The sequence below is a fragment of the Notamacropus eugenii genome, chromosome 1 (assembly GCF_028372415.1).
Source record: "Notamacropus eugenii isolate mMacEug1 chromosome 1, mMacEug1.pri_v2, whole genome shotgun sequence".
Lineage (NCBI taxonomy): Eukaryota > Metazoa > Chordata > Mammalia > Diprotodontia > Macropodidae > Notamacropus > Notamacropus eugenii.
In genome coordinates this window covers 198,634,897-198,661,980 of record NC_092872.1, presented here as the reverse complement: position 1 = coordinate 198,661,980, position 27,084 = coordinate 198,634,897, and the positions used below count along the sequence as shown (strand labels likewise).

The following is a 27,084-nucleotide window of genomic DNA, read 5'->3' as shown; positions in this document are numbered from 1 at the left end:
CTGTTCAATCTAGTAGTAGACATGCTACCTATTTCTATAAAACAAGAAAAAGGAAATGGATCTTTTAGAAGGTATAGACCTACTTGTGCCACAGTTGAGTAGTTTTTGGAGCATAGTTCTAAATTGCTTTCCAGAGTGCCTGGAGCAGCTCACAAGTTCACCAATAGTGAACTTGTGTACCTTTTTTCTCACTCCTCCAGCATGTCATTTACCATTTAGTCAGTTTTGCCAATCTATGGGTGTGAAGGGGTACTTTAGAACTGTTTTAGCATTTTTCTAGTTATTAGTGATTTTAGGTCATGGTGATCAATAGCTTGAATTTCTTCTTGTGAAAACTACTTCTTTATATCAGTTTTCCACATATCTTAAAAATGAAACTTCTGTCAGAAATTTGGTGCAAAAATTTTTTCCTGTTTCCTGCTTATCTTCTCATTTCAGCTGCATTGAATAGTATTGGTTATAATGGACATTCTTATTTTACCACTGTTTCATAAAGGCCTCTAGCTTGTCCCTATTACATGTGCTAGCATTTGGTTGTAGATAGATGTTGCTTCTCATTTTAAGGAAAGCTCCATTTATTCCTGTGCTTTCTAGTGTTTTTAATAGCAATCTATATTGTGCCTTCGCTAAAGCTTTTTTCTGCATCTGTTAACATCATCACATAATTTTTGTTGTTTTTGTTCTGTATAGTTTTCTTTCTCTGTTTTGACTCCTTGATTTAGGTGTCAAGACCATATTTGTGTAATAGAAGATCAAAGGAACCCTTCCTCTTTTTCCCCAAACAATTTATGTAGTATTGGAATTAGTTGTTTTTCAAATGTCTAGTAGAATTCGTTTGTAAATCCATTTGGTCCTGTGATTTTTTTTCTTTGGGAGTTCATTACTTTCCCACTTACTCCCATTTTCCCTTTCCCTAACCTTTTTGCCTTGTTTCCTTATTGGGTAAAATATTTTTTGGTGTGTGTGTGTGTGTGTGTGTGTGTGTGTTTCAAATATTTCTCTTCTCCCCACTCCCTTCTTGTTGTGTTGCTTTCTACTTGTGTATCCATTCTTGTGTGATAATTTCCCCCATTCTTCCTCTCCTCGTCTTTCTTACCCTTTCTAGTTTTCTTTAAATATCATCAAAAAATAACAGAATCATTCCCAGGTCCTCTGTCTAATTAGATGATCTCTATGGTCACTGATGCTGATAGAGTTCTGAGGGGTTATGTATACCATCTCATAATAAAGGAACATAAAGAACAGTTTAACTTTAAGTCCTTTATGATTGTATGCTTATGTATAACTTTTTATACTTTTCTTGACTCCTCTGTCAGATTTTTTTTTACTCAGCTCTGGTGTTTTCATTAGGAATGCTTGGAAGCCCTCTTTTTTTTTTTTTAAGATGCATTTTTTTTCCTTTCTTCAGTGATTCTACTTGGTTTTGCAGAGTAAGTTATTTTTGCTTAGGCCTTAGACCTCATTTTCCAAGCTCTCTGCTCTTTTTGGTGATTTGTGATCAAATGATCTTGACCGTTACTCTTTGAGCGACTTGAATTTTTCTTTCTGGCTGCTTGCGGTATTTTTTCTTTGGCTTGTGAGCTCTGGTTTTTTCAACAATATCCCTGTTGTTTTTTTCCCCCCTCCCTGCTAGGAAGATTTTCTTTTAGGAGGTAACTAATGGATTCTTTGAATTTTGATGTTGCTCTGTAATTCTGCAACATAAAGAATTTCTGTATCCTGTGATTTACTGTTTTTACAAATGATCTCTTTTTAAGAATGTTCAGATTTAGCTATGTATATGTAGTTTATTTTCTACTAATAAGATTTTGATTAACATTAAGAAAATCATGAATTAAGTAAATTGAAATACTAGATTAATACAGTGTGATTTCTTAAAAATCAGTCCCTTGCTATGTTTTGTAAGTAATGAATTATACAAAGCAAAAAATATTCTCAGGTATTTTATAAAACAGCAGCTCTATATTGTACTGGTGATAATCCATAAGCTGCACTTATTTTCATGGTGAATCTTTTTATACATAATTACGAATACTGTAATCCTAGATCAACACATTATATTTTGTCTCACATCATTACTTAAAAAAAGTTTCCTAGAACAAAAATAAAAGCACTGCCTTTTGTTCTGAAATTAAATATTTCAGAAAATGGTACAAGATTAATTTTAAGCAATATTGGTTTTCATAATTGCACCCAATGGCCAAAAACAAGTAGCAAAATTTTAAACCAAATCAGAATGTGAAGATATAAAAATAAGTTCCTAAAATCTTTCTATAATAAAATTGTTGCCAATCTATACATAAAAGGAATCCCCACTATAATTTGTACAAGTGATGGTCTGACTTCTGTTTGATCACCGCCAAGGAGGGGAAACCCAGCACCTTTCAAGGCAAGCCATTCTCCTTTTGTATTGTTATAAAGTTTTCCCTGACATGAAGCCTGAAGTTGCCTCCCTGATATTCCTTGTTTGGGCCTAAGGGTCAAGTTAATTCCTTCTACAAAATGGTAGCGCTTCAGTGTAAATACAGCTATCTTATCCTCCCTGAGTCATTTTTTCTGTAAACTAAATATGCCTAGTTATTTCAACCAATTCCTATCATGGACTCAAGGATTTTTACCATCCTGATTGTCTTTCTCTGGACACTCCCTTTTATCAAAGTCCTTGTTAAGCTGTGATTCCTATAACTGAAAAGTAATCCCCTAGATGGTATCTGACAAGGGCAGAGATAGTGGAATTTCTACTTTCCTATTCCTGGAAGCTATGCAGCTCTTAAAGTAGCTGAAAATTCTATTAGGTTTTTTGTTTGTTTTTGTTTTTTGTCAACCTTATAATTTATTTTCCCAGAATGTGAGGTGCATTTCAGACCATACCTATATTTTTTCTTCTCTATCACACTCTAGGATAGAAAGATAACTAAGACAAATTGAGAAGATATTAGCTGATAAGCTTTTGGCACAGATAGAGCTCTAGCAGATGTTTGAATGATTGAAGTCTCCTATTTCTTAAATATATCATACCATTGTGCTGGGTACTCGATAATCATATCATTATATTTCAGTAACATAATCACTAGTTTCTCCCTCCTTTGACCTTTCCCTAAGTAATCTGCATCCTGGCTCCTAGATTTCCTCACGTTAGTATGCAATGCCCAATCCCAGGTTTTATGTAATCCTTTTTCTGTTGAATAAGGTCTATCTACCCAGAGCTTTTGTCAGCTATTATACATTTATTAAGCATTTACTGTGTGCTAGGCACTGTGCTAAACATTGGAGATACAAAAAAGGCAAAAGACAGTCCCTCCCTTTGAGAAACTCATGATCTAATTGGGGACACAATGTGCAAACAATGATGTACTATCAAGTTATATATAGGATGTAATCAACAGAGGGAAGCTACTGAAATAGAGAAGGATCTGGAAAGATTTCCTGTAGAAAGTGGGATTTTTGCTGGAACTTGAAGGAAAGCAGGAGATGGACATGAGGAAGGGGAGAGCATTCAGGCCACAGGGAATAATAGCCAGTAAAAATACCCAAGTCTAAGAAATGGAATATTTTGTTAAAGGAACAACAAGGAGACCAGTATAACTACATTGAAGGAGGGGATAAAGAGACTGGTGCTAGATTTTGAAGGGCCCTGAGCATTAAGTGAAGGATGTTTAATCTTTGAGGTGATAGGAAACCACTGGAGTTTATTGTTGAATAGGGAGATGGCATCGTTGGATCATTAGGGAAATCATTTTGGCAGAGGATGGGCCAAAGTGGAGAGATACTTGTAACATGAAAACCAACTAGGAGATTTCACTAGTCCAGGTGTGTGAAAAGTAAGACCTATATAACAGGGTGGTAGCAGTATTAAGAATAGAGGAGATTTATTTGAGAGATAAAAATCAACAGTCTTTGACAACAGATTGGATGTAGAGGAAGGGAGTGGGATAGTGAAGAGTCAAAGATGATACCTAATTGTAGGCCTGGGGGGACTAGAAACATAGTGGCACCCTTGACAGTAATTAGGAAAATTCTGAAGAGGGAAGGATTTAGGAGGAAAGATTATGAGTTCAGACCTGCTGAGTTTAAGATATCTATAGGATAACCAGTTTGAGATGTGTGATAGGGAGTTGGAGATGTGAGACTAGAGACCAGCTAAGAAATAGAGCTAGAAAAGTAGATGTGTCATCAGCATAGAGATAACCATTGAATCTGTGGGAACAGATGAGATCACTAAGTGAGATAGTATGGAGGGAGAAAAGAAGAGGGTCTTTCACAGAGCCCTGTGGAACACTTCAGATAAGTGGGCAATGGAGATATATAGATATAGATAGTGTTCATGTAGGTCGGAGGAGGACCAGGAGAGAGTAGTGTTACGAAAACCTAGAGAGGAGGTTATCAAGGAGAAGGGGGTGATCAACAGTGTCAGAGCCTTCAGAGAGGTCAAGGATGAGGATTGAGAAAAGGCCATTAGATCTAGCAGTTGAGATGATTAGTAACTTAGGAGAGAGCAGTTTCATTTGAATGAAAGAGGACAGAAGCTAGAGTGTAGAGAGTTGAGAATGAGAGCAGGGGAAGTGGAGGCATCTGTCGTGGATGGCCTTCTCAAGTTTAGCAACAAAATGCAGGAAAGAAGGATGGATGAATCAGATTAGTTTTTTGGGCATAGAGATATGTGGACATATTTGTGAACAGTAAGGAAGTAGGCAGGGAGAAATTGAAGAGAAGTGAGTGTGGGGACAATATAGGTGCAGTCTATTGGAGGAGACAGATGGAATGAGATCACTAAGTGCATATAGAGGTTTTTGCTGGGGTGAGAAGGGTCACTTCAGAGAGAGGGTAAAGGAGGAAGTAGTTTCAGAAGGCATCTTAGTAATGTGATATGTGGAGGAGAAGTGAATGAGTGTTAGGCAAATGGTTTCAATTTTTTCTCTAAAATAGTAGGCAAGGTTCTCATCTGAGAGGGTGAGCAGAGAGGGAGTCATGGGAGGTTTGAAGAGGGATGAAAAAGTTGGAAAGAGTCACTGTAGTGAGTGGGATAATTAATTAGGGAGATGGAAAAAAATTATTTAACATCAGTTAAGGCCCAGTTGAGATTATGTAGCATAAATCATGAATAAATGCATCAGGAGTCAGGAGGACCTGAGTTCAAATCTCACCTGAGACACTTGACACTCACTAGCTGTGTGACCTTGGGCAGGTCACTTAACCCCAGTTGCCTCATCCTGGGTCATCTCCAGTCATCCTGATGAATATCGTGGTCACTGAATTTAGATGGCTCTGGAGGAGAAGTGAGGCTGGTGACCTGCACAGCCCTCCCTCACTCAAAAAACAAAGTGAAGCACAAGTCATGTCATTATTTCTCTTATGGCATGGTCTTCTTCAGCAACGATAGACGAACACACAAACTATACAGTATCTAATTTAGAGAATATGTATAAGCAGTTTCAACTACCCTTTTTGGCTTTAAAGGTCTTTTGATTAGGTTTGCAAAACAAACTGGCAATTTTTTTTAATCCACCTTTGTTAGGCTGTCTCTGACCAGAAATCTGTCAGTGTTAATCTGTAAGCTAGATCTAGAAATTCAGATTCCATTCTCAGATATAACCATCTGTCAACCATTGACTTCCCAAATACAATTTTTTTCTGTATCTCTTGCTTTATCTTTTTCCCTTTTTTATGTAAATGGTATTTTATATTTCTAATTACACCTAATGATAGTTTTCAACATTTATTTTTTACAGGAGTTAGAGTTCCAAATTTTTCTCCCTCCTCTCTCCCTCCCCAAGATAGCAAGCAATCAAGTTTGTATCTCTTACTTTCAGCGGATGACACTGAGGAAGATAACAGTCTGTGCCCCATGAGCTTCAATTTCTTGGCTGAGATATCATAATCATTGGTAATACTTTAATTAATACGGCTGTGGTAGTGTCATTTGTGCCCCCGGAATCATCAGAAGTGGGTGTCTGTTTTGATAAGCCTTGGGAGGTTCTGTTATGTCTTAGATACCTGCTTCATGAAGAGAAATATCTTTTATTGTAATTTACTGAAACAAACAAATAGCTGTCTCAGTGTCTATGAGGAGGAAAATTACCAGCCACCACTCATCTCTTCTTGCTCTTCCTTTTAGTGAACGATCTCTCATCGGAAAGCATTGATGACTCTGTCATTTTTAGGACAAGCAGCTTTTATTCTTCAGAGCTTCCAGATCTCTCCTCTTCAGGAAGAATCTAAAATCTCTTTTTAAGCTTCAGTTTTACAGCTGTCTTTTTCCTTCCTTTTCTCCTCTTTGTAATATTCTTCCATTCTCCATCATTGAGAGAAGGGTCAGATCTCCCTTCCTTCCTTTCACATACTTTTTACCTCATTGAATCCCTCTTCTCTTAGGGAAACTTTCATTCTCCCTAACAACCTAGAACATAGAGAGCTTTTTTCAGACCGTTTAACTAGTCCAGGAGGGAGATAAGCCTACATTTAGAACACAGAATAGAAATATCAACTATGTGGTGGAAGTCATTGCACACTTTCCCCCATTCTCTCTTGGCTTGAGATTTTTTTCAACCCTTTATTATAGTTCAGTCCTAAGCACCTGGTTACAACTTAAGGACCTCACTCCAGTTTCTTTGTCTGAACTCCATAGTAAAGCTACTGCTTCCCCTTCAGTCTTTCTGCAGTCTATTGATTTTTAACAGTTTGACTCACCCATCTTGCTTTCAACTTCTGTAACCCTTCAGTCATTCTATTTTTACTTGCCTTTATCCTTATTAGCAATGCTAGGTGGTGCAGTATATATAGTGCTGGACATAGAGTTAGGAAGCTAAATTTAAATCTGGCTTCAGACACTTGAATAACTATGTGACCCTGGGCAAGTTCCTTGATTTCTTCATCAGCCTCAGTTTTCCTATCTATAAAATGGGGATAATAATAGAATATCTCCCAGGTTTGTTGTGAGGATGAAATGAGATAAAATTTGTAAAGCTCTTTGTAAACCTTATAGTGATTTTATATATATATATATATATATATATATATATATAAAGTTAGCTATTATTATTGTTGTCAACTCCTTTCCTATCCTTTTTTATCCTACCTCTTCAGGTTCTTTTCCTTATTCCCCCATTAACTCCTTAATTTTCTTCAGTCTTTTAACTGCCTCCTTAATTGTCTTTGATTTTATTTCTCTAGCAAAATACAAACATAATCTGAACCAGCATCTGGTTCTGGAAATTGTTCTTTAAATTTTTCCAAATTTCTGTTTCCTAAATTCAGCCTACTATACTGTTTGATTATTCTCCTCCAAGTCACCTACACAGTTTTCTTCTTTTCATTAAGATAAAGTTTTTTCTCTTTTCTTCAGCCTGTCTCCTACGGAAACTAGAAGTAAAATCAACAAAATAATTGAAAAATTCTGTGTGATAATTTTGGAATTTCAAGCTTGTCTTTATCTCCCTCTGAACTTTTTTCAGCTTTCTTTTAAACATTTTAAAAAGTTTCATTGATTTTCATGTTTTCTTTTATTAAAAAATAGTATTACTATAGTGCCCTCCTTTCACCTCCCCCCCAGAAAAAAAGTACCTAAGCTATCCAAGTTGTCTTCCTAAAGCACAGGTCTGACCACCTGTGTGCCACCTCCTTTCCCCTTTTTATAAATTCCATTGGCTCGCTGTTAAATTAGTATCAAATGTAAAATCCCATTTGCCTATAAAAACCTTTTATAACCTGGCCCATTCCTACCTTTTTAGTCTTCTGACTCCTTACTCCCTTCTGTTGTCTGTTCTTTGTCCTTGAAAAGGACCATGACATCAGGAAGGTGATGCCATGACTTGTAGAATTGGATTTAAGGGAGGGAGGGCTGTGCAAAGTCACCAGCCTCTCTTTTCTGAAGTCATCTGGGCCCAGTGTCAAGATATAAATCAGGACAACTGGAGATGACCCCAGATGCAGTGGGAGACCTTGGTCTTTTTAAGTTAATGTCTTTCCCACGTCTCAGTTTGACTGAGGCAACACCCATTTGGTGATTAAGGCCTGGTTATTGTCCTTTGTTCTCAAAGAGAACCAAAATGAGAGTCAAGTTACAGCGTGTCTAACTGTGACTGATCAGACTAATACGAGCTTGGAAAGTTCTACTACAGGTCAAGCACAAATAGTCCATGTAATCGTTTGGGATAGATTCTCTAAATTTTTGTATCTACTGTTTCTTTTGTGCTACTTCAGTTTTGCTTTGCTCATAGAGCACAGCACATTCTTGATGAGGGCATGCCATACTCAGTGGTTCTGTGCTAGTGTCTCCCATGTCATACAGTCAATTCCACAGCCCTTTATAAAAAAAAAAGTAATTTATTTATTTTTCACTTTTTAACATTCACTTCCACAAGAATTTGAATTTCAAATTTTCTCCCTATCTCTCCCCAACCCCCACCCCAGGACAACATGCACCCCATCCACCCCTTCCTCCAGTCTGTCCTCCTTTCTGTCACCCCCCCTCCTCTCCCATCTCCTTCCCTTCAATTTTCATGTAGGGCAAGATAGATTGCTATACCCCATGGTCCATACATATATTATTTCCCAGTTGCATGCAAAAACAATTTTTAATGTTCATTGTTAAAGCTTTGAGTTCCATTCTCTCTCCCTTCCTCCTTTCCCATCTGTCCTCATTGAGAAAGAAAGCAATTCAATACAGGTCATACATATGTAGCCATGCAAAACACTTCCATAATAGTTATTTTGTGAAAGACTAACCACATTTCCTTCTGTCCCTTCCTCCCCTCCATTTATTCCATTCTCTCCCTTGACCTGTCCTCCCACAGTAGTGTTTGCTATTATAGTATCTTCCCTCTCCTATCTCCTTCCCCCTTCCTGCAGGATAAAATAGATTTCCATATCCAATTGAGTGTGTGTAATTCCCTCCTTAAACTAAATTCTGTGAGAGTAAGGCTCAATTATTCCCTTTCATCTCCCCACTCTTCCCCTCCATTTTAAAAGTTCTTTCTTCTCCCTTTTATGTGAAATGATTTGCTACATTCTACCTCTCCCTTTCTCTTACTCCTAGTTTGGGCATTTTCCCAGCCAATTACTTGACTTTTGAGTCCTTTGTCAGGTGGAAGGTATACTACCCCAGGTTTCAGAGGTTTTGTGCAGCTGTTCTCTGAGATGTCTCTGGGGACCTGTAAGTTCTCAGTTTTTCCAAAGTGGCATAGTCAAGGGAGAGGTGTTTACTCCTTTTCTGGCTTGTGTCCTGGTCTGTGAGTAACCACAAACACTCTTTTTTGCTCTGGAACTGTGAGTAGGATTTCCTTTCCACAGCCACCATCAGCTCCGCCATAGCAGGGCTCTGTGCTGATGTGGCTCACGCTGGACTCTGCTCCACTTGGAGCCCGCTGCTATAGATCCTTCCTGTCAGCCTTCCAGGCTGTCTTGGGCTGGAAATCTATTTCACTCTGTCATTTTGTGGCTTCTGTTCTAGAACATGTTTAGAGTCATTTTTTTTTAATAGGTATTTTAAGGGCTTTGGGGGGAGAGCTTGAGGTCCTTGTTTCTACTCCACCATCTTGGCTCCACCCCAAATTCCACTTAAGAGAGACCTTGAGAGTGTCCTTGTATCACTTCTTCCTGCCACCTTGTGAATGCTTGTACCATGTGAGTTCTCCACTATTGGAGAACTGTAAAGACTTGTCTTTGGCAAGCATACATTTTTGTTCCCTGTAGTAGAATTTGAATGCTTGGCAGTTTAGTTTGAGAAAGGATCTCAGTGTCAGATAAGACCAGGCTAGGTAAAAAATGAGGCAAAGAATGGCCTCTTTTACCTGTTTAAAAAAAAAAATCAATCTGGGAGGGGAAGACCCTCAAAGTTTCTGGCCAAAACAGAAACCACTGCTATTTATACTCACTCTGAGCCTAAGCAGTGACCAAGTAGGGCTTGGGTTGGGACTTCCTATTGGCTGATCAATGAGAGCAAGAGTGATTTGGGTTTAAGGCATGGTTCTTAAGAAAGAACACTAACCTTAAGATATAGGTAGGTATGTTATCCTATGTGAATAGAGAGAGAGATAGAAGAAAGAAAAGTAGACCAGACCAAACCATGACAAGGGAGGGCTACGCGAAGTCACCAGCCTCACTCTCAAGATAGAGCTTACTCCCTTCTATATAGTTGATGTCCTCAGGACACTGGCCCTCCTATTCCATCCATTTTCACTGGCTGCAAAAGACCTTTATTGATCCTTATTAATGCTAGTACCTTTCTTGTGATACTCCCACCAGGTCCTGTATGTATCTTGTATGTACCTAGGCGTTTGCATATTGTCTGCCCCATTAGATTATGAGCTCATTGAGGACAGGAACTGTTTTTATCTTTGTGTGTATCACCGGTGTCTAACAGTGCCAGACATAGTCAGTGCTTAATCAGTGTTCTTGACTCCAAATTGTTATTTTTTTCTAGTTTTATAATAATAGTTTGAATGGCATGACAGCGGATTTGTAAATTAATTTAGGTAGTGTCATTTTTATTATATTGGTAAAGCCCAACCAGGCATGAACAGTTAATATTGCTCTGATTGTTTACTTTTGTAGAGTGTTTTATATTAATATAAATCCTGAGTGTGTCTTGGTAGGTGGAATCTCAAATATTTTGCATGTTCTTCATTTGTTTAGAATGGAACTTTTCTTTCTGTCTCTTGCTTCTGGGTTTTGTTGGTAATATAAAGAAAGATTGGTGATTTGGTGGATTTATTTTATATCTTGCTTTTCTGAAGTTAGGAATTGTTGCTGTTAATTTTTGTTTGAATCTCTAGTGTTCCAAAGTTAAGCCATTATCATCTGTAAAAATTGATATTTTTTTTACTCTGCCATTGTTTGTTTCCTCAAATTCTTTTTCTTGTTTTGTTACTATAGTTTGTATTTCTAAACTGCATCAAATTATAGTAGTGGGCTGAACTTTATTTTATTGCTGATCATCTTATTAGAAAAGCTTTTACCTAGATATCATTTACCTTGTTAAAGGTCCATTTATTCCTATAATTTTAAGTGTTTTTTAACAGAAGTGGGTGTTTTATCAAAAGCATTTTCTGCTTTTAATTATATAATCATATGGTTTTTATTGTTTTTTAGACAGCTAGGTGGCGCAGTGGATAGAGTGCTGGACCTGGAGTCAGGAAGACGTGAGTTCAAATCCAGCCTCAGACACTTACTAGCTGTGTGACCCTGGGCAAGTCACTTAATTGCTGTCTGCCTCAGTTTCCTCATCTGTAAAATGGGGATAATAATAGCACTTACTTCCCAGGGTTATTATGAGACTCAAATGAGTTAACATCAAAGTACTTTGCAAAGTTTAAAGTGGTGTATGAATACTATCTATTTGAAAAAAATGAATATGTAGTATATTATAGGTATGCTATATATGTATAATACATATGCATACATACACGTGCACACATGCACACATGCGTTCATGCACACTTTCCTAACCTTGAACTAACCCTGGATTCTTGGATATAAATGCAACTTGGTTATAGCATGTAATCTTTAAAATACACTGTTTTAGCCTCTTTGCTAATATTTCAGTATTTTTGTATTGATGTTCTTTTGATTATTCTCTATTTTTCTGCTTTGTCTCATTAATTTGTCAAGATCATATTTGTTTCATAGAAGCAATTTATGATCCTCGTTTTGCTCTGTTTTGGCAAACAATTTGTGTAGTGTTAGAATTGTTCTTTGATATAATTCATTGATGAATCTATCTGGTCCCAGGTTTTTTTTTTGAGAGTTCATTCATGGCTTGTTTGTTTTCTTTTTCTGACAGTAGACTAATAAATTGTGTATTTTTATTTCTGATAGTCTGAGTATTTTGTGTTTTTGTAAATGTTCTTCCATTTCACATAGGTATCTGTTTTGTTAGCATATAATTCAGAAAAATAGTTTATAATTTCCTTTTCTCTGCATTTGTTATGAATTCTCTTGTTCACATTGAAAATTGGTTTTCTTTTATCATCAGATTAGGTAACAGCTTTTATTTCACTAAAAAAATTCCACCTCAGTTTTATTTTTTAATGATTTTTGTTGGTAATTTTGTTTATTGTTTGGATTTTTTTGTGTTACTGTGAAATTTTTTAATTTGTTGCTTTTTCCATTTAAAAAAATTTTCTGTGCTTAGTTCATTGATCAGTCTTTTCTCTTTTGTTATGAAAATGTTGATATAAATGTGACCCTTAAAGCTCAAATCACAATTCTTTTTTGTTTCCTTTATTTGTTTGATGAAATTATACATGAATTATGAGTGAAGGTGGGAAAAGTCATGCAAAAACCTTCTATCTGGGTCCACTAGAAATTTTTGCTACATAATCTCAACTGGACTCTCACTGCTACCAGTGAGTCCTTCTGTGAACTCACTCTCCCACTCTCCATAACTCTTCCAAACCTTTTAATTTTAATCCCTTCTCAGACCTTCCATAGCTCCCTTTCCCCCACCCCTCTCAGCTGATAATCTTGCCTCCTATTCTATAAAATAATTAAGGCCAGTTGCTGTGAGCCTCCTCCCTTCTGCCTCACTTTCTATCAGATACTTTCACCCATGTCTCCTATGTTGAGTTGGGTTTATACCTTACCAAGGTTAACCTCTCTTCCTGCTCAAATGATCTCATTCCCTCTGAGGTCTCCTCTGCCATCCCCACCATTACTACTTATTTTCCATTTCTTTTCGTTAACTGGCTCATTTCTTATTGTCTAAAAATATGTACATGTCCCCCCATCCTGAAAAATCCCTCAATTGTTCCTTCCATCTTCACTACCATCCTTTATAGCTAAACTTTTCAAAAAGTTCTGCAGTAGGTCCTCCTACATTCTAGCTTTCAACTTTATCATTCCACCAGAACTTCACTTCAGAATTACTGATGTCCTCTTAGTTGTCAGATTCGATATCCTCTTCTCAGTCCTCATTCCCTTTGACCTCTCTTCAGCCTTTGATTCTATGGATCATTCCCTTCTCCTTCATATTCTTTTCTTTCTAGCTCCCTTCTGTCTTTCTCGTCTCCACATGCACCTTGATCCAGTGACACTGTCTCCTGGCTGTTCTACAAACAAGACACTCTGCCTCTTCACTCTGGGCATTTTCCCTGGCTGATCTCCATTCCTGGAAGGCTTTTCCTTCTCAATACTTCTTACTGCCTTCCTGGCTTTTAAGTTCCAACGAAAATCTTGTCTCTTACAGGAAGATTTTCTCAACCCCTCTTAATTCTAGAGCTTTCCTCTGTTAATTATTTTCTATTTATCCTGTATATAGTTTGTTTGTATATATACTTGTTCATGATTATTATTTTGATTTCATCTGAAGCACAATAAACTATATTCTAGCTTGTCATTTTAATTCAATCTTTGTTTCCAATGTATTTATTATAAATAACATACTGTTGGATTCTCCTTTTTAATCCATTGTGTCTTATATTTTGTGGTTGAGTTTATCTCATTCATATTCATGGCTATGATTAATTGTGAATTTCCCCTTATACATTTTCCTTGTTGTCCTCTTGTCCCCTTTGTGAAGGTCATAAACAAAGACAAATGTGAGCAGCACGGATAATCTCTAAACTGATGTGCTCCTACTCACCACTATTCCTCCTCTATTCATTTAATTCAGAGCCTATTTTTAAGATGTTTCGTTATTTTCTGTTTTTTACATTCCCATAGTATTCCATGTATTCCCCCCAGTCCCATATGACATGTAGTATTTTTTTTTTGGAGAGAGGGAAAAAAGTCCAACACAACTGATTAATACATTAAAAAAAGTCTGAAAATATGTGCAATGTGTAACATTCCCCCTTAAAGAAGGGGTAGGTTTGTGTATAATTAAGTTACATTTACTTTTGATTTTTTGGTATATTGTTCTATTTACAGTTTTGTAGCTACTATGTATAGTGTATTATTACCTTGACTCTGCATCAGTTCATATAGATCTTTGCAGGATTCTCATACAGTCCAGTAATACTCCATTACATTCACGTTCCATGATTTGTGTAGCCATTCTCCAGTTGAATGTTGCCTATTGATGCTTATATTTTCTTTCTTTAAAAAAGTTCCCCTTTATGATCCGTGCTTCAAAGTTGAACATTTATTTTTCTTGGAGCTGTTCACTTCCTCATTGTCCTCTCTCTTGAATGCCTCTTTTCTTCCTCCCTATTCCTGCCTATTTCTCTGTTGAGTTTATTGTATTTCTGCACAGACTTTGTATATGTTCAGCCCTTCTTTGTCTGGTCCAGGTAAGAGTAAGGTTCATGAGATGGCTGCTTCCTTTGCCCCTACCCTCCCTGTTTGTATACTCCTCTTCTCATGCACTCCATTTGTATGGACTAAGCAGCTTTCTCTCTTGTCTTTATTTCTTCCCTTGTGCTTTTGTTTTTTCCTTCCTTTTCTTTCCTCTTAAAACCATTAAAACAAATCAAAACTGCCCCTAGGCCTTGTGTTTGTCTTTATTAAGTACCTCTTTTACCCAGGAATACTCTCCCCTTAGTTGATCAACTTTGAACCCCTTGTGATTGCTTGGTGGTGTTGCCCAAGGTCAGACCCCACTTATCTGCTCCCACTGCTTCCCTAATACACTTTTGGTTGTGGTAATCAGGCCTTGTTTGTTCCCCTCCCCATAACTAAAGCTAATGCCTCTCACTGGGCCCTTCTCAGGTGTCCTGAGCTAGCTGAAGTGGCTCAGTGGATAGAGCCTGGGGCTTGGAATCAGAAAGGCTGAGTTCAGATGTGATGTCAGACACTTAACCAGTTCTGTGACCCTAGGAAAGTCACCTCTCTTTAACTCAAGTTTCCTCGTCTGTAAAATGAAGGAAAAAAACCTAAGAATCAGATGAAATATTTGTAAAGCGCTTAGTACGGTGCTTGGCATATGGTGAGTGCTATATAAATGTAGTAGTATTAATAATTTTATTAATTGTATTATTAATAGTTACTATTGTTGCTTTCATTTTGTTCAGACCTATGTTGAATGGAAGAGCTTTACTATTGTTTCTCTCTGGGAATCTTGATCATTATTTAATATGACGGAGTGTTTGTATGTGAGTGTGTGTATACATCTATATGTGTGTAGATATGTATGTATGTATATATCATTGAGCTGGGTCTGTTTTTAGGTCCTTTTCAGAAATACAGAATGTTAACATGGGAAAGAATTTCAAAGGTCATTTCACCTAGTCTTTATATATTTTATAGATGCTGAATAAAAGCATTTTTGTTGCCTTTAATCATGATCCCTTCTTAAGCTCCATCACTTAGTGCTGGAAGACTATTATATTCATACAGTTTTTTGGAGATTCCCATTTGGTTTTACCAGAAGTTGTTAACTTTTTTTTTTTTTTTTACAATTTTAGTATATAAACTCAATATATACTGTTCTGTTTGAATACTTATTTTTTTAAAGTATGACAAGCAATTTTATTTCCTTTGATTATCTTTTGTTTTTATGTCATCTTTATTTTTTTTGTTTTCTAGATCTTTCCCCCACCCAAAGTATTGTGTATTATAATAAGGAATAAAAAAGAGGAAACAAAAAAGCAGTTCAGCAGAACTAACAAAGCAAAAGTAGAGGGTTCAAGCTTATTTACATTACTAGGGTATTTGATTTCTGTTTTAATTGTTCTTTCCATTTAAACTATAGTAGTATATTTAGTTTTCCTGGTTTTGTTTACTTCACTTTATTTCAGTTCATATAAGTCGTCACATTCATTGTTTCTCATGACGTAGGAATATTCCTTCACATTTACAATTCCCCACAATTTGTTCAGTCTCAGTTGATGGCATCCATCTTGTTTTTAGTTGTTTGCTACTACAAGAAGTGATTCTGTGAGTATTTTTGATCCATTAGACTTAAGTTTGTTCAGAGTATATATGACTAAGCATAGGATTTTTGAGGCATTGTAATCACTTCCTTGGGGTAATTACCAAATGCTTTCTAGGATAGTTGGATAAATTCATAGCTCCACTAACAGAGTATCCATGTTTCTGTTTTTCTGGTAACCCTTCCAACTTAGACTCTGTTTCTTAGCATTTTTGCTAATTTGCTGGGAATAAAGTAAAACCTTAGAGTTATTTTGATTTTTATTCCTCCTTTTAGTGTTTTGTTACAGTCTTATGTTACAATCTTATATTCTTCTTTTGAGAATGATTTCTTCATATGTTTTGATCATTTATCCACAGGGGAATGGCTTTTTTATTTTATACGTTCATGTTTTTCCATCAGATGCTTATGGAATTTTTATGCAAAAATTTTTTCCTCAAAATTTACTTTTTTATTCTGGTTGCTTTAATTTTTTTGTTAATGCAAAAGGAAAATTTACTTAAAAGTAAACTTTGTCTTATTTGTTTAGTACTTTACGCCTCTCAAAGTGCTGTTATATATATTTTCACTTGATTTTTACAGCTATTTTGTGAGTCAGGTAGTACATAGATGTGCCTTGAACCCATATCATACAGTTAATAAGTTAAGGAGATAGGATTCCAACTAGTTAATTCCTAGAAAGTGTGGTAGTGTTTGATTTGGAGGAAGAGAGACTTGAGTTTGAATACCATTTTATATAGCTGTGTGACTGTGTCTAAGCCACTTAGTTTCTTTGAGTCTCATTTTGTAAAAGAGGCATAAAAGCACCTATTTCTTAGCATTGTTAGGAGAATTAAATGAGATAATTTTGAAAAGTACTTTGCATAATCCTAAGGTGTTGCATAAATATGAGCTGATTTGTATATTTTTCTTATTACTGTAAAGAGTGGAAGGCTTCTTTCTGTATGAGATAATGATGACAAAAACAAGACTTGTTTAATCCAATCTTTAATCCAAGGAAGAAATATGTTATATTTTCTACTTTTTACAATTGATCTTACTTTGTGTGACTTTTTTGTGGTTAAATGGTGTAATGAGGAAAGGACCCTCAGTGAGCCCCCAAGTCAGGTGATATCAGCCTGATGCTTCTGGGCTTGGTGTTGTTGTTGGAGAAGTCACTTAACTTTCTGTTTGTTTCTTTATCTGAAAAGCAAGTCATTTCTTCAGAGTAACTCACTGAGGTAGACAGGGAGGTCAGAAGATCATTCCCATTCATATAGAGATAGGGACATTGAGATTCAGGTGAAATAGAGCTACACTGTTGGTGTCAAAGATGGCAAGAATGGCCTAGCTTCTTAGAGAACTACATGAAATAGTATATATAAAAACACTTAGAGCATATTTAAGGAAAATGTAAAAGGCGAGGTGGTGTGGGTGCTTTTCACAGGGTAAGTTTATGACTTGGGATTTCACATTGTGTGAAGTCTTCCAAACTTGTTCACATTTTTACTTTCTGCCCTGCGTTGGCAAAATGAACTGTTGAAGATAACTATACAATTCAATAATAATTTTGAACTTTTAAGTATTATTTCACCTAAATATTAATGTATGTTTTCAACTAGGAAGAGATCAAGCTTTTTAATGGGCCTTTTAATGTTGTGTGTGTGTGTGTGTGTGTGTGTGTGTGTGTGTGTGTGTGTGTGTGTGTGTGTGTGTGTTTCAGGTCTTGCAGCTAATTAGTAGAGAGAGTTCTAATCTTTATTTAATCTTCAAAACTTAAGTTTCACTTCATTCAGGTATTAGTTATGGTGCCAGTTTGGATTTCTTTTCAAATCATGGTAAGGGGTCATTTTGTAGCTGTTGACCATATTGCTTTTTTCCTTAGGTTTTTACTTACAATCTGGCTCAGAAAAGATCATTTTTTTTTTTTATTGCTTCCTACAGGCCAGCCCTCCAGAACTGTATATTGAAAGATTTAACTTAGCACTTGGACAATATATGGGAGCATTGCAGAGCATTGTGCCTCTTTTCATATATATGGTAAGTTTAGGCCATTTAAAAAAAAAAAAGACCCTGAGAAAAATTTGTTAACTAGAACTATAATGTGATCAATGAGACACAATACCCTTTGCGATATTTATGGCATTTTTCTGTCCTTTTCCCCCTTTTTTGAAATTGCCATAAGGTAACAATTCTAGAATTTAGAACAAGCCACTTAGTAATCAGGTAACAACACTTGAATATATTTAAAAATTTTGATTTCTCAAGGAGCTTATAGTCTACTTAAAGAGGTAAGACTTGTAGAATAACTAACAGTACCAGACATCACATGCCAAGTATTAAATGAAGGGTTATAGTCCAAGTGCTATGAGGTAAGGAGAATTTATGTATAGTTCCTGCCCTATTGGTTCATAGGCCATAAATGCATCTTTTTCTTGGTCATATTTTATAGTTTATTGGGATGTCAGACCTTGCTCATTTAAGTAACAATTGCAGCATGATTTAGGCAGTGAGACATTTTAATTAACCAACTGCTCAGTCAGGCAAATAAAAAATATATACATGATATGTATAATATAAATTATAAAAACTGCTTCGGAAGATATATGACTTTTTTTTAGCACAAGTACTCATTCCACCAGTTTAGATCACAGCTGTTGTTGCTGGTTGTTTACATTATGAATTTGTGTTCAGGCTAAATAAAATACACAAACATGAATTATTGTACTGTAAGCAAAAATGATGGCTAATAGGGGTTTTTTAGTAGAATGCTAGACGAGCTAGTGTTGTATTTCCTTTGTAAGAAGATGAGTCAGGTATAACCTTAAAAAAAAAGTTTTCTTTTTGCAGTCCATAAAGATGCATTTATTCATTCCTGTTAATGAGATGACATTAACTGTTTCTGTGTGAATGATTGGATAGTATTTATTCCTTAGTGAAAAGTTAGCTTTGGGGGGCGGGAAAAGGAAGGCTTATCACCTATTTTTTATTGTATAAGGACCTTGTAGACACCTCATTTAGATGAATTTAGATATTTTGGGATGTGGTAATGTTAGCAATTAAAGTAATAACTATTGATATGGACAGACTTTTATTTCCATAAATTAAACTCTCTGTGTCTTGACTTTAAGAGGGTACATCAAGGATATTTTCCAGTGAGAGAATAGACGTTAGAGTGAATATAGAGTGAATAGATGTTAAAGTTTAATTTCAAAGTCTGTTGTTTACATAAATTGAAAATGGCTTGCTGTTAAAGAACAAAATATGGTAACTTACATCCCTAAGCTCTATCTGTGATTGAAGATCATAAATTAATATCTTGCTTTTTAAAACTACGAATTGAAGTATTAAGCTTATTGTTTCATTTTGATGAAGGAAGACTTAGTATCTTTGTATATAACAGGGTATGTTATATAATACGTCTTTGCCCCTATCATTTCATTGATGTGGGTAATCCTTCCAGTGTTGCAAATCTCAACCCATCTATCCTTCTGGAACTGTATGGTTCTTATCATATCTTCATGTACATTTTAATACAGTGGCACGGGGGTGTCCATCTGCAGTGTTGGGGGCCAACATTTTGTGAATGTTCCAGTGCAACTCGTGGTCTGACTACTGGTTGTTGCTCTTGCTCTTGATAATGACTGAACTGTTCCCTTTTCCATTCATAGCTCTTTGATATTTTTCATAGGGTTTGTGCAGGGGGAATCTATTTAATGTTTTAGAAGAGCAAATACTGTGAACATTTAAGTTATTCTATGGAATATAATATTTTTGTTTAGGGTAATAGTGCCACGTATCCTCACTAGTTTTTAAGTTTTCTGTTACAGTCAATACAACGTATTCCTGCTAATGAGTAGTAACATCAGAATTCAGTGCCTTGAAACTTAAATTTTAATTGTGTAATAACGTCAGAAGTGAAAATAAATCATGTATATTGAAAAATACTTTCTTTGGGACATCTGTGAGCAGAATGATTTGATTTCTTAGTGTTATACACCTCAGTGTCACAGGTACTTTGTTTTAGAAGGATGAAAATGCCCATACAGTGTTATGCTTTCTTTACATTTTTATTTGAGCAACAATGGAAAAGTTTTATTTAAGATGTTTATTAATTTGACTAATATGAAAATTTTTGACATAATTGCACATGTATAACCTGTATCTGATTGTTTCCTATCTCAGGGAGCAGGGAGGGGAGAGATGGATAGAAAATGGAACTCAAAAGTTTAAATAAATATATTTAAAAATTAGAAAAAAAGATTTGCACTAATTTAAGTTTAAAAGTCATCCCTAAACTATGTTTCACTAACCTTAGATTTCTGGATATGAAATTTTCATCTGAAACAAAGCCATTGTAAGTTTTTTTGTTTAAAATTTTATTTTTGTTTTAATTAACCAAGATGTGCATCCTTTACTTGCCTACACCATCTTCACCCCTGTGCCTAAATTGAGAACACACAAAAACCAAAACTCATTACCAGCACAGTCAATCAAAACAAATTTGCACATTGGCCATATCACCCCCCCCAAAATTGTCTCATTCTGTATTTGAATCCTTTACCTCTGTTATCTGGAAATGGGTAATATGTTTCATCATTAAACCTCTGGAGTCATGATTGATTATTATGCTGATAAAAGTTCAGTGCTACTATTCCATCACATTTATATATACCATAACTTGTTCAACCATTCTGCAATTTATGGGCATCCCCATAGATTCTTTGCTGCTTCAGAAAGAACTGTCAATATTTTTGTAAATCCTTTAGAATTTGTTTTGGTTAGTACTAATTGTTTCCTTCATCTGCCCTCCGTCTAAACCTCCCACCCACATTTTCTCTTTTCTCTCCTGTTTACCTGTTGAATAAAATGTATTTCTGTGCCATCTGTATGTGAGTGTACGTTTATATGTAAGGATATAGGATTCTTCTTTTGACCAATTCACATAAGAGTGAGGTTTAAGTGTTAACTGTTTCCCTACTCCCTTCTCCTTATTTGTATAGTTGTCTACTTGCTTGTCTACTTTTCCAACTTTCCTTTCTCCTTCTCCCCAGTGTATTCCTCTTCACCTTTCTTTCTGTTCTTTATGTCATCAAGAAAAAACAACCACTCTGAGGCCTTGTCCGATTGATAGAGTTCAGAGGGGACATGTGTTATCATGTCCCCATATTTGAATGTAAGCAGTTTATTCTCATTTAGTCTTTTATCATTGTTCATTCGTATTACTGCAATTTAAATCAAGAGAGGTGTGTATGTGAGGTTGATTTGACTTGTTTTAGAGAATCATACAGTTTAGAGTGGAAAGGACATTATAACTCATCTGTTTCAGCTTCATCATTTTGTATGTGAGACGGTAGAGGCTTAGAGAAAGGAACACTTAACCAAATTGGTGGCAGTCTAGAATTTGAACCCATGTCTTCTAAATTCAAAGCCAGAGTCCTCTTATATACTCAGTAATAAGATACTTTTTAGTGATGTTTGTATAGTTTAAGGTAGCTGAATCCCTAAATTATGAATAAAAACATAGAATAAACATGGATACTGCATAATGGTTTATCCTTGTATTAATGAAACTCATTAACAAGTATGCATTCTGACATGCTCTCTGGTATATGTCACCTAGTTAAGTATAATTCAGTATTCTTTTTGAAGTCAATCAGTAAACATTTATTAAGCACTTACTATGTTCCAGGCGCTGTGCTAGTTGTTGGGAATAAAAGAAAGGCAAAAAGCTGTCCCTGATCTCAAGGAAGTCACAGTAAGAACAGTGTCACAAACCCAGAGAAGCGAGAGTATTCAGGAGAGGAGGGTGTTTGACAGTGTTAAAGACTGCCAAAAGGTCCAGAAAAAGCCCTCAGATTTGGCAGTAGAGAGGTCATTAATAAGTTTGGAGAAAGTGGTTTCAGTTAAATGATGAGATCAGAAGTCAGACTGTGAGAGCAGAACAAGTGGGAACACCTGTTGTAAACAGCCTTCTCAGTGAATTTGACCACAGAGAGGAGGAGATGGAAGGGACAGTAGCTCATTGAGAAGGGTAGATCAAGTGAAGAGAAATAGACATGTTGGTAGGTAGTAGGAAGGGAGTCAGAAAACAGAAAGTTTGAAGATAAATGAGATGGTAATGATAGGTCCATCTTAAGAGAAGATGGGATAGAATGGGGTCACTTGTGAATAAGACAGTTTTACCTTGGAGGCAAGGAGAAGAGACAACTTCATGTGAGATGAGGGTGAAGGCACTTGTTTGAGGAGGGGAGAGCAAATGGCCTAAATTTTTTTAGTGAAATATGAGAGAAGTCTCTCAGCTGAGAGGGTAGGGGAGAAGGAGCCATGAGGTTTGAGGAGAGAAGAAAAGTTTTGAAAGAGCTGCTGTGGTGTGTGGGACAGTGAGTCAGGATGGTGCAAAAGGGCCACTTGGTCAAAGTTGGGTCAAAGATTATGTAACATCTGTAGTGGACCAGTATAGCATGATTTTATAATTTTCTCCACTTTTGTTCCATAGCATATGAGTAGGAGCAGAGGCAGTGGATGGTGGGAATAATGCAAGTCTAAGGGTAGGTGAGACCAGATTGATGATATTGTAAGCTGGCAAGGGACTTGAGAGAAGAGGACCATGTACAATGGATTTGGTTCTCCAAGATGTCAAAATGGACGCAGGGAAAAAATGTAGCCAGTGCAGGGGTGTTGGCCTGGTAAAGAAAGAAGTGAAGAATGGAGGGATTTGGAAGTCCTAGTGAGGACAAGGAACAGGGTTTGAGGTGACAAGGCAGAAGACGTGGAGTGACAACAGAGAGTGAAGCAGATAAGGGAATTTCAGAGTTCAGAAACACTGCAATTTTGTGTGATGCCAGAAATCAAGAGCGTGACCTGCTCTTCGTGTAGCTGTGGGTGAGAACAGGAAATGAGCAACGTGTGCCACATGATTAAATTGTAGTGGCGTTGGACCAAGGAGTTATCGGAATGGTCCTATGTAAGAATAGTAGATAGAGAGAATAGAATAAGAGAAGGACTGGATACAGGTATGTAAAGCCCAACATTTTTATTTAGTGTCTTGGTGGTTTAGATCAGTTACTTGATTTCACCTAGACCTCAGTTTCCTCATCTGTGAAATGAAGATATTGGACTAGATGTTTTCTGAGATTCTTTTGAGCTATAAATCCTTTGAAGCTGTGATAATGCTTAATGTTCCATGCCTTTTGTTAGTACTTAGTAGCAAACCATGGCATACACTAATGCAGTATATTGCCAGTATTCTTTAGAGAAGAATGTGTTACTCTTTGTTCTGTGGAAGAAAATTCTGTACACAAAAGCCTTTTTCTGTTGACCAACAGGCGACAGACAGTTTAACCATTTTGGATTTTACAGTTTTAAATATTCTCAAACAATAGACAAATTTCACAGTCAAGATTAAGTAAGATAGATCTCAAGAACAATATTAAATTTAAAAAATTTTGATTTCCTAAAACAATTCAGTCCCTCTTTTTGATTACTCCCTTTAAGAGTTTTCCTTTACATCTCACCAAAGATGATTTAGAAATATTTGCATGAACTGAAGAATCAAAGATTTCCTCCTTAATCTGATCATTACTCTAATTTGGTCAATGCATGAAGATAAAGGGTGCTGTTCTTAATATGGATCAGTCAAGGACTTCTTGCTTTTGTGGAGTCACCTTTGAAAAAGATGAGCACAGCTTTTCCTAGAAGTTTGATTTAAGTAGAGGTTTCTTAGTTCAGGTTGGGACCAAAGATTTTAGACTAATATTATTATTTTGTAATGAGTAGCTTGAAGAGGTGGGAGGGGGGTAGAGAACAGAATGGGAAGAGAGAGCTAAGAACCCACTCTGTATCCTTAGTTATTTTTCTAAACTTTGTTGTAACAATAAAGTTGAGTTAGCTGACATGCCCAACTCAGATATTGCTCTAACCTCTTGTATCCGTGGCTCCCTTTCCTCTTGTTATGCAGTTTTTAACCTGAGAATGGTTGGAAAGTTCAACTTCTTCCCCTGTTTTCTCCTCTACTGAGAAGTCTTCATTTCTGCTTTCCTTGGTCCTGTGAAATTGACTGTGGAACAGAATCACCATCATTATTTCACTTAAATGTTGTGGGTTTTTAGCATTATTTTATAATGCTGGACAAAGTTATACCTATAAAACTAAAGATGAGTTTGTTATTTGGGGTGGAAACTATTTTTAGAGATTTAGCACCCCTTACTACTTACTGAAAAGTAAAAATGTTATTAGTATTTTAGTGAATTGTTGGAATGATAATTTGTTTCTAAATGTTAGTTTTTAATCTTATTTTCCAGAATAAATTTTACATAGAAACCAAGCTTAACAGAGACTTAAAAGATGATCTTATAAAGCTGTTTACGGAACATGTTGCAGAAAAGCACATTTACAGCCTAATGCGTAAGTAAATAATGTTTAACTTTTGAAAGTTGAGACTTAATTTAAAATTATTCTGGCAAAAGTTTCTGGTTAAAATGAGGTCATTTGGAAGAATCATGCTTTCATGATTATATCATTTGCTTTATTTATAAAAACTGAAAATAATTTGGCATTAAAGGCGCAAAAAGAATAGTCTAGTATTGTCTTAAAACTGCATAAAACTAGGTCATCTAAGTTAACACACAACATGAAAATGCATGATGGATTTTATTTTAAAATATCTGGACATATTTTTCATTTTTTGCCTATATGATATAATACCCAGATTACTTGATTTTAATTAGCTCATAAACATCGTTCTAGTATGCTTTTCATTTTGTATTCCATTTTATTTCGTTACTCACTAAGCCTCATCACTCATTAAAAAAGATTCTTTAATATTAAATGATGATATAAATGTGCTGTGAATGGAGATGAAAGGGGATAATTTTTAGGAAGCAGTGCTTTCGTTTTTCGTGGCATTTGGGCAATAGCTGACTTATATAGCACTTTAAATCTTTTATCAATTACACAAGCCCTGTGAGGTAGTACAGATATTATCTCCATTTTTGCAGATGGGAAAACTTAAGCACAGAGGTTAAGTGACTTAGTAAAAATCACACAGCTAGTTATTATTCTAAAAAAAAGTTAGGAGAAGGAATTTTACATCTGGTAAATAACCTGGCCCCCCCAACTCCTTTTACACAGTAGGTATTCAGATGAATAAATGTTTGAATGAATCCTTTGTGTAAAGCTGAGTGGTGAGAGAGTGTTGGGAGGCACTGACGTCTTTGAAGGTTGTATGTAACTAACATCCAAAAAATAATCTGTGAAGGTAAAAGGTGGAAGTTACCTGTATCTTGTGTTTCATTCCTGAGCAATTGTAGAATCATTTTAGATGCCTAGGATTTTAAAAGAATACCAATGCATTTTTTAGCAGCCTGAGCAGATACTTTAAAACATTTCATGTTTTAGTATTCTAGCTATTAGTAAGTATTCTCTGGACTATTGATCGTTTCATGTTTCTTCCATTATGTGTATATAGCATGTTGAAAATCGACACTACAAAAATCCTATGGAGAAATTATGCCATCTGACGTAAAACTTACTTTATAATTACCTGTTTGTATTTGGCAATAACTAGGAAAACAGTTTCCTATTGCTCCTTTATCACAGCTCTAGGAAGTTGCAGAGATTTTAGAAGTTTAGGTCAGATGAATAAAAGGTTTCTTCGCTTATTTTCATTTACATGATGCTAAAGAGATGAAGAAGAAAAGGCTTCTGGTCTTCCAAAAAAAAAAGATGGGCATAAATGAATGTTTCCACTTATTCAAGTGAGAATATAGCAAGTAACTCCATGAATGTTTTTAAATCCCATGAATTTATAGCAACTACTGTTCAGCTGTGGGATGGGATGTTTTGTGGTATCAGCCCACTTTACTCTAAAACATCTATTTGCTTATTGGGCTTCATCTAGTGAGTGTAGGAAATGCCAGAAGGTTTATTTTCCACTATTGCCTATACATTTTAAATATTCTATTCCCAGTGTTAAGGAAAATGTTACTCTTCTATTGACCACCTATTTTGTGTAGTTTTGTTACTTGAATACTTAGGAAGTTTTGTGTAATTGCCGTTTTTAGGTTGGGGAGGAGGGTTGGTCAGATTTCTTATTATGATGTTTTCAGTGAATACATGAGTTTCTTCATAAATATGTGAGTTTTCTGAGAAAATTCGTGTCACCTAATATAGGGCACATACAAGCTTTATAGAAGTGGTCTGTTCTTTACGAGTGATGATTCATTTGGTCTGCAGAATTACATTACATTTTTGACTTTGCCAAAGTGCCCAGCAAGGAAAATGAGACTAGACCCACAAAAATCGAAGCCTTATAAAGAATATAAACAAAAGTGATGCAGTTATATTTGTTAACTTTTCTCAAAACAAAAACCTAGCCCCATGGTTTATGATAAGACCTAAAATCCAGATTATCAGTTTCCTCCTACCAACTCATCTATAGATCTTCCTTTAGAAATGGAAATATAAAACACTTCTCAGTCCCTTCACACCCATCCAGATGCCTTCTTTTCTCCAGTAGAGAGTGGATTATCATGTCAACTGAATGGCACCTTGTCTTGTATCTAGATGTTTATGTTACTTGGCAGCACAACTGAGGCATTTTCCTTTGCCTTTACTGAAAACTTTAGTTGAATAGTGAGAATTTAGTGACAGCAGTGCTTCTTTGAATGCCCATGATGATGCTTTAGGATTAGGGTAGAGCTGATATCTTGGAACTTTTCAGAAGCCTTTAGATATGGTTTAAAATCTGATGTTTAATTTAAATATCCTAAACTAAAAAAGAATGTGCAATGATACATCTCTAGTATATATAGAATTCATCTTCTTGACAATTTGTTATTAATAAATTTGAATATAAATGTAAAAGTTGTTACAGCATTAAGTGTAGATAAGATTTTTTCCAGATGAAATTAGAATTAAATGAGTAATGCATATTGATGATGACATGCTTCATTGGGTTAACTTGAAGTATAACCCGCTGAGCACTTTTTAAATAATGAAAGGTTAAGTTTGTCAAAAGAAGTGTCTCGCATCTCACATGGAAATACTCCTCATTTAGAAATTATATAAACAGTGATCCCATCATGCTTACTGGAAAAAATTTGGCTTGGTAAAAAACAAAACACAACCTTAGAGGATCCTCTACAAGATGTCTTCCATCTATGCATCAAAACAATTTAGATTTCTTAGAAGATGTAACAATAGAAATACTCCTGTTCGGTGACCTTCTGATAATTGAGGCATAAAACAGGGAGATTTATTCTCACCAAAGGTATTTACCATTGTGATGGAAGAGA

The 27,084-nt window shown here is 35.8% G+C and overlaps 1 protein-coding gene and 1 long non-coding RNA gene across 4 annotated transcripts in view; one reads left to right on the top strand and one right to left on the bottom strand.

Annotated features, from left to right (window-relative positions):
- The window catches only part of CACUL1 (CDK2 associated cullin domain 1), a 75,261-nt gene that overhangs the window by 26,151 nt on the left and 22,026 nt on the right, over positions 1-27,084 (top strand). For 2 of the 3 annotated variants that reach the window (XM_072623880.1, XM_072623872.1), the window contains exons 4-5: positions 17,732-17,827; positions 24,091-24,193. In XM_072623880.1, coding sequence (XP_072479981.1) covers positions 17,732-17,827; positions 24,091-24,193 — 199 coding nt within the window. The remainder of the gene's footprint in view (positions 1-17,731; positions 17,828-24,090; positions 24,194-27,084) is intronic. The other variant, XM_072623876.1, reaches the window with a different exon arrangement.
- LOC140513928 (uncharacterized) lies at positions 5,999-8,063 on the bottom strand. Its single transcript, XR_011970416.1, has 2 exons — positions 7,720-8,063; positions 5,999-6,397 (listed from the first exon to the last, which is right to left on the bottom strand). It is a non-coding gene; the product is annotated as an uncharacterized lncRNA (long non-coding RNA).